The 8,590-nt window shown below is 37.5% G+C and overlaps 1 protein-coding gene across 1 annotated transcript in view; it reads right to left on the reverse strand.

Moving 5' to 3' along the window:
• Positions 1–6: 6 nt before the first annotated feature.
• LOC106471075 (glutamate receptor ionotropic, kainate 2-like) overlaps positions 7–8,590 on the reverse strand; it is a 39,414-nt gene continuing 30,830 nt past the window's right edge. Inside the window, exons 11-13 of the mRNA XM_022399703.1 lie at positions 6,893–7,118; positions 4,214–4,479; positions 7–2,788 (exon numbers count right to left, since the gene is read on the reverse strand). Coding sequence (XP_022255411.1) covers positions 2,621–2,788; positions 4,214–4,479; positions 6,893–7,118 — 660 coding nt within the window. The 3' untranslated portion in view covers positions 7–2,620. The remainder of the gene's footprint in view (positions 2,789–4,213; positions 4,480–6,892; positions 7,119–8,590) is intronic.

Below are 8,590 nucleotides of genomic sequence, written 5' to 3' on the forward strand. Positions count from 1 at the left end.
AGTGTCTTTATTTCTGACAGAACCCCTACCGTTAATGTTAAATTACTTATGCAATGATTGACGTTTAGAAAAGGTAAGGTGAAGTTACGCAAGTTTTTATTTAGAAACAAATTGTAGTGGGGCATGAAAGTTGGGTACACAATGCACAAGTACCGAAATAGTACTTTTTAAATTTGACGAGATTCAAGGATTGAGTGGTTGCAAAGATGATAACATTTCAGTCTTTTTACTAAAACTGCAAACCTGGAAACAGGCTAAAATGCAAAGTAGACGCGTTTTTCAACATTTTGGTAGAAAAAGAAAAAAGAGCTAAATGGTGATCCAACGAATTTCAAAATTACGCCCCCTTTTTTGGAATTCATGTGACGGACTATGTCGTCGTGTTCCGCGTAGCTTACTAAACCTAATTTAATAGTCTTTGTGTTCGGATAATAAGAGGATTATTCTAAGGGATTAACAGGTTTATTTCAAGGAATTATGACCTGATTACCTCAAAGGTTTTATAGTAATACTTCCGGAAGTGTGTGTCTGTTACTCAATGATAAAGAAACAAAAAATATACACGAAAGTTTTTAAACTGCCACAACGGTAGAATTGTTGTTAGTTCTTACCAATGTAGTTAGCTTGCTTTGATCAGGAGTTACTAATAACAAAATACATTCTCGTTAAAGATTGTCAACAACTTTGGATTACATCTTATTCAAAGAGTTTATTAGTTTCGTAGCCCGGAAGCTGAGACTCAAATTACGAGTATTCTTGTTCAATACCAACGATACAAACCGATCTATGGAAACCGACAGGATAAAACCAGAGCAAGAAAAATAAAATAAAAAGATGTTAGTCAACAATAACACTGAACCTTACCAACAAACACTAGATGTGATTCATTATTAAAAATATGCACGTAAAGTCTAGACCAGTCTCACTATTTGTACGTGTCGTAAGACAAGTCCAGTTCTCACTTCTGTGTTAAGTTCTTTATGCATATTTTGTGGCAGTGAAGAGGACAACTCGTGTGACTCTGAAGAACAACAAAAGAGGACAACTCGTGTGACTCTGAAGAATAACAAAGAGGACAACTCGTGTGACTCTGTAGAACAACAAAAGAGGACAACTCGTGTGACTCTGAAGAATAACAAAGAGGACAACTCGTGTGACTCTGTAGGAAGCCATTATATTCCTGGGAGCCAAACAAGTGAGTGTGTCCAATCCACAGAAAATTCAACGAAGTTTCTACTAGTTTTGATATCCATCATCCACTATCTATTAAACTTTGTCTACGGTTACTGTGCGAAGTTTCTACTAGTTTTGATATCCATCATCCACTATCTATTAAACTTTGTCTACGGTTACTGTGCGAAGTTTCTACTAGTTTTGATATCCATCATCCACTATCTATTAAACTTTGTCTACGGTTACTGTGAGTGTTTTTAGCATTACAAAAACAACAATAAACAAACAAAAAACAACAATAAACAAAACAAAACAGAAAGGTTAAATGCAAACCAAAAACATTTTTTTTTTGGTTTTTGATAAATATAGGTTAAGGATCACTTTAAGAATAAACTATCACACCTCGAACTAAAGCTGCTATAATGACGAAACCAAATCAAAAGTGAGGCTTTGAATTATAAGGGGACGAGTGCGGCCCACTGGTTAAGGTGCCAGATTTTGGATTTCCTTCGTTACTTCAAAAAGTAGAGATAAAAAAAATCGCGCTCCACATTATAAGAGTGGCGGCCAAGCCTCAATATTCGGTAGGCCAAGAGTTGGGGGTGGGTGGTATTGACTAGCTGCCTTCCCTCTAGTCTATCACTACTAAATTAAGGACGGCTAGCGCAGATGGCTCTCGTGTAGCTTTTCTCAAAATTCAACAAACAAATAAACTGAATTAAGTATGCACGTTTAATCAGTCATCTATATTTTTACGAAAGAGAAGTTACTAATATTTCCTGGCGGTCACAAGCGTATCGACAGAATAAATCTTGTAGAAAGTTATTTTCTAGTCACCCGATAATAGATATGAACAGGGTTCTGATTGAGCATTTTATTAAGCATGGACATTGTTGAGCATTTTGTAACTTTAATAATAATCTTTTATCAGAAGTAATTTACCTGTGTTTCTGAGCATTCCATCTTTAACACAGCTAAATGCTATTTATTAATTTTTTTTGTTACATAAGCTCATGGATAATAGCGACAAAACTATAAAATTAAAACATTTATCGTTACTCCATAGCGTTATCGCGTGTAGTTATGGTGCACACATGCAAGAAAAATAAGCTTTTGGAATAAACACATTTAACATAGTTAAGTCTAAACTACTACTACGTAAGATAGGGCTAAATTATCATATTACTGCTACTAACAAGCTTGTATACCAACAGCTTATTGCAAAATAGCATCAGCATTTCTCTGTTACTTTGCAATATGTACAACTAGCTTAAGGACTTTGACAATAATATAGGTTCTAACACAACTGTAATATTTTAAAAAGAGAATAGGTACACGTATGTGTGTATGTAGAGTATAAGTGACTCTTTGTTGACGAAAGTCTCCACCCGCTGGCGCTTACAATGTTCTCCACTTAGCGGAAGTATTTGGCGTCAGTGCAATTATGTCAAGAAACAATTTCTTTAGCGCCCGCGTTTTCAAAGCTCGTGAGAGACATGAAGTGGAGACCGTTTGTTGGTTGCTGGTCCTCGCGAGGTTTTTCGATCGGTTTAGTAGATCCTCCACAGGTAATGGCAAACTTGAGTTCTTTACACAACTCCACACAGAGTGGTTCCTACACAGGAGAAAACAACGTGTAACATGGATTAGTAAAATTGACAAACAAAATATTCTTAAGCCTCGTGTTGGAGTGGAAGGTACAAATTGGAGTCTGATAACATTTAAAGCGAAAATGTAGAATTAAATATTTCCCAAAATAATTGGTAGTGAAAAAGAATATAATATTGTCTCAACTACAGATGGGGAGCTTAGGAAACATATCTAAAATACAATATTGTCTCAGCTACAGATGGGGAGCTTAGGAAACATATCTAAAATATAACATTGTCTCAACTACAGATGGAGAGCTTAGGAAACATATCTAAGAATACAATATTGTCTCAACTACAGATGGGGAGCTTAGGAAACATATCTAAGAATACAATATTGTCTCAACTACAGATGGGGAGCTTAGGAAACATATCTAAGAATTCTGATGACAATCGTTATCCGTATATTTCACTAAATACCTAAAATAGGTTTAAAAATAATATCGGATATTAAAGAGATGTTGCCATTTTTTTAAGGATCCATTTGATTAATTAATTAATGTCTCGCAAACATTAACGCGGTTTTGAGTACTTTCAGTAAAGTTCTGATTAGTATCTCTTAATACATCTTTAATACTGTTGCGTCATCGAGGTCACGTGACTGGTGTGGCGCCACCTATTTTCTAGAACTATCCTGTACCTTGGCGAATGCTCTAGTATTTACTTGATATAGGGTAGCCTGGTATATAAAAGAGGGTGACAACGGGACGGAATAATGTAATGTGTGTGTGAAGATAGTGAGTAATTGAACTGCAGTCAGAAGTGTTATTGACGTTCGTTGATATAGCGTTTGTTTTAGCGCGATTGTTGAAAATAAGTGTATCGTAAAGTTGTATTCGGAAAGAATAAACCAGTTTTATTAAGTAAAAAACTTGTGTCGCTAAAGTTTCGTCGGAACGAAGTTACGGAAAGTTAATTAACAAACGGAGACATAACAATACTTTCTAGAGTATCACTTAAGCCTAAGTTCTAATTAGTTTTTTTTTGGCTTTGTTTTCTGATTGGTATTCTAAAGTATCACCTAATAAATAAAATGATTAATTATTTACTTTTTGGCTTTCTTTTCTGATTAGTATATTATAGTATCAACTAAGCCTAAGTTCTACTTACTTACTTTTTTGGGGCTTTGTTTTCTGACTGGTATTCTAAAGTATCACCTAAGCCTAATTCCTAATTAGTTACTTTTTATGGATTTTTTTTTTCTAATTAATATACTATAGTATCACCTAAGCCTAAGTTCTAACTACTTACCTGATGATGACAAAACCTTGTCGAAACGTTGTACATTTGCTGTTATGTTAAACTTATATTAAAGTTTTTCTTCATTAGCCATTCAAGCCGTCTCCAACCATTATAAGTAGTAATTAGTTATTTTTTGACTGTTTTCTTACCCTTTCTTCTACAGCAACCTTTCTTGATTTCCAAGTAAATTCACCGAGAACTATGACGCAGGCAAATCCTAGGCCAGCCATCAGAACTACAAAAACACCACCTACATTGTCTAAACCAAGTTCACTGGCTCTTCCCGAGCCAGTTTTAACCTCTTGTTCACACTGTGGCCCTTCCTGCTTCCACCATCGCTGTTTTAATATGTGGAGGGCGCCACTTTCTTGTAGTTTCAGTATGGCGCTGGAAAGAGCTGTTCTATAGGGAGAACCTAAAAATGAAGGTTAATATGTTTATCTATAATCGTTCGATAAGTTATAACGTTTGTTTTATACATTTTAAAATGTGAATTATTACTTTTTGAAACCTGATTTCTTTCTTGTTTTACATAAACACATATCAACGGTAAATGAAAAGGCATTATATTTACTTTCAGCCAATTAGAATGAGCTTGAATTCTCACGTCAGTGATCATAGTCATTTATTACTATTGCTTTTGTGCTTTATCATTTTTAATTATTTCTCAATTCTTTTAAGAATCCAAGAAAAAGAAATACATTGTTCACAAAAAGGGATAATCCGAGTTCATATTGTAGCGTCGAAAAGACGTGACTACTGTTATTAACTAATGCCAATAGCACTCTTGAGTTAATTTGTTTATGTAAAATTAGCATCATGTGACCAATCACGTGATCTGATATGTAAATATTTAATACTGAGTTCAATTGGCGCTATAGATTTGGAAGCCCAATACATGTTACCTGTTCAGAAAAACATTCGTTAATAAGGCACTGATGTAAGCCGAACATCGATGTGGCATTTAAAGTGAATGAATCTACGAGCGATGAGGTAATAGGGCTCATTCCAGCACAGCTGTATTCAGAACACTGCTTGGAGGTTTATCGCGTGCTGCCAAGCGTCTTCCCGACATATCTTATACATGTATAACTGGATTCAGATCAAGTGAGGGTGATGGTCAGTCTAGTAGCTCAATACCCTCTTTATCCAGGAAGTTGATCAGTAGAGCATAGAGGGACGTATATAAAGGTAAGTATAGTTTCTGTCCAAACCAATATGACCCGACATATCTCATACATGTTTAATTGGATTCAGATCAAGTGAGGGTGATGGTCAGTCTAGTAGCTCAATACCCTCTTTATCCAGGAAGTTGATCAGTAGAGCATAGAGGGACGTATATAAAGGTCAGTATAGTTCCTGTTCAAACCAATATCATACACATGGTGTCGATCCTCCGTCATATTCGGGTTGGATCTGGTCTCCTCCACTATCCATAATCGTTCATGATTTGGGGGTTAGATCTGGTCTCGTCCACTCTACACATACGTCCGGATACTAGGGTTAGATCCGGTCTCGTCCACCCTACACATATGTCCGTGATACTAGGGTTAGATCCGGTCTCGTCCACTCTACATATACGTCCGTAATACTAGGGTTAGATCCGATATCGTCCACTCTACACACACGTCCGGATACTAGGGTTAGATCCGATATCGTCCACTCTACACACAAGTCCGTGGTACTAGGGTTAGATCCGGTCTCGTCCACTCTACACACACACACGTCCGGATACTAGGGTTAGATCCGATATCGTCCACTCTACACATACGTCCGTAGTACTAGGGTTAGATACGGTCTCGTCCACTCTACATATACGTCCGTGATATTGGGGTTAGATCCGGTCTCGTCCACTCTACACACATACGTCCGGATACTAGGGTTAGATTCGATCTCGTCCACTCTACACACAAGTCCGTGGTAATAGGGTTAGATCCGGTCTCGTCCATTCTACACACACATCCGTGATATTGGAGTTAGATCTGATCTCGTCCACTCTTCACATACGTCCGGATACTAGGGTTAGATTCGATCTCGTCCACTCTACACACAAGTCCGTGGTACTAGGGTTAGTTCCGGTCTCGTCCACTCTACACACACATCCGTGATATTGGAGTTAGATCCGGTCTCGTCCACTCTACACACAAGTCCGTGGTACTAGGGTTAGATCCGGTCTCGTCCACTCTTCACACACATCCGTGATATTGGAGTTAGATCTGATCTCGTCCACTCTTCACATAGATGTATCCCGATATCTGTCTAAATTGTGAAGCGTGATTCATCTGCGAACAAGACAATCACACATCTGTCGTTTGAACAAACGAAGTGGAATACAGACCAAACATACAAAGCTCTGATTCTTTGACTTTCATTGCAGTTCTGAACTGTAATTCATTTGTGAAGCTGAGGCCTACCAATTACGTGAGTACATACTGCAAAATAATGGGTACATTTAGGGGGTTGTTGGTCAACATTGTTTAGGTCTCCAACTAGTTGTATCAGTGGTTTAAGAACTATCCATGTTTTGTGAGACGTGTAGCCATTCAGATAGTATTTGCGAACAGGAAATACCCATTTCTACAACACGACATGTCTAACTATTAACTGTATATCTTCACACACGCACACTGCTTTGGTTAAAACAGACTGCTAAAATAATCACGTCAGATCACATGACTGGCCAACCAACACTTGCTTTGCATAAAAAAAGTACCTCAAGGGTACGATTAAAATTACTTAGAAAACTGTGATTATCTCTTAATTGTTTTAAGCAATATATTCTCGACAAAATATGAGTAAGTTAGTACAATGGTGCGTATCAGTCTCACCAGATGGAGTGGCGATTCCAAAGCCTTTAGTGTCGAGGAGCCCACCAACTTGCATCAAATCGCACTTCCTCTCCACCATATATTCTATGGTAGTTGACTCCATTAGAAAAGCATAGTTTTCGTTTCGAACCCGTTCAACTCCTTTCTCAATAGACTCAACGAATACTCTGGGTCTTGTTGATTCCATGAAGTTCCACATTCTTTTGTACGTTGGAATGTTGGATTCCTTAGGGAAAATGTTCATTTATTTGTGATATTGGTGTGTCAGAGAAATATAATGAGGTGAAGATCAGTATTAATTCGGAAATGACAGGATAATGGACACGGAGACTGACTGTAGTAACTTTTATTCTGTTAAGTGTGCAAGCTTAAATATAAAAATAAACACTAACGTCTAAAGGCATTGTATGATCATAAACGATTAAAATTAACCACAAGTTCGGTGTTTATGATCACGAAGGCTTAAATTTAACCATAACCAAAATTCTTATTGGACATACGTACTAAAACCAATTGCATGTAAACAATATTCCGAATCTAATAGAAACATTTTTAATATTTTAATATATTCACCCCCCCCAAAAAAAACAACAACAACAAACAAACAAGGAATGTAAGTATGTTCCAAAATAAAGCCAGCGCTCCTGAAGCAGTGAAACTCATAAGAAACCGAGATAGAAGAATTATGGGATGGTGGAACTAGCTAGTTAGGAAAGTAAAGTAAGTTGAACAAAAAGAGACGTGAGCGTGGTTTTCTAAATCCTATTCAAATGGGAATAGGTGTATCCTATCAGTTAGGGTACCCGTACTGTGAATCTAACGAATCATGGGTCCACGACCCGTTGCCACACAAACGCGTCCCTAATTTTGAACTGATAGCGTAGGAGGAAGACATCTAGTGAACAGCACCCATTACTAATTCTTAGGCTAATCTTGCTTAATCGAATAGTGGGATTTGATTGTCACTCTTATAGCGCACCCATGGTCCTGAAGTGAGGAGTGTGTTTTTTCGGCAAAGGGCCTCAAACCATTAACTCACGGATTCATATCCTGAACATGCTAGACCACGAGCTGCTCAGTAGTATTAAGGATGTATGAAATTTATTACATTTTGTGTTTACTTCTGTTGACGTGGTTGTTTTAACTCTTTGTATTAAATACATGGGCTGAATATTGTTATTACTTTCAAACGAAACGTTTACTTACTGACTGAACCGGGTGTGGCTTAATAATTAACATGCCAGACTATGAATTTGAGGGTTCGCGTTTCGCTACAGCAAAAATCGAAGTACTTACTTTGGGGCCGTGAGTGCATTATAAGAGTGACAGCCAAATCCGATAACTCGATTAAAGTGGCTCAAAATGGCGGTGGGTGTTGTTGACTAGTCGTCTGCTTTCTAATTTATTTCAGTATTAGAGACAGCTCTTGCAAATATCCCTTGTGTAACTTTACGCGAACATCGAAACAAAGAAACCTTACAGGGGTTTAGAAAAGAATGGTAATTTCTACTGGTTATACTATCAGTATTGTAAACAAATCTATCATAAAGCTAATTTGTATCTTAATATTTTGTTATATTTTCTTACCTCAAAGACCCGACGTGGGCAGGTGGTTAGGGTGCTTGACCCGCAATCTGAGGGTCGAGGGTTCCAATCCCCATTCCACCAAACATGCTCGCCCTTTCAGCCGGTGGGGGG

This window comes from Limulus polyphemus, unplaced genomic scaffold (assembly GCF_000517525.1).
Source record: "Limulus polyphemus unplaced genomic scaffold, Limulus_polyphemus-2.1.2 Scaffold4393, whole genome shotgun sequence".
Classification (NCBI taxonomy): domain Eukaryota; kingdom Metazoa; phylum Arthropoda; class Merostomata; order Xiphosura; family Limulidae; genus Limulus; species Limulus polyphemus.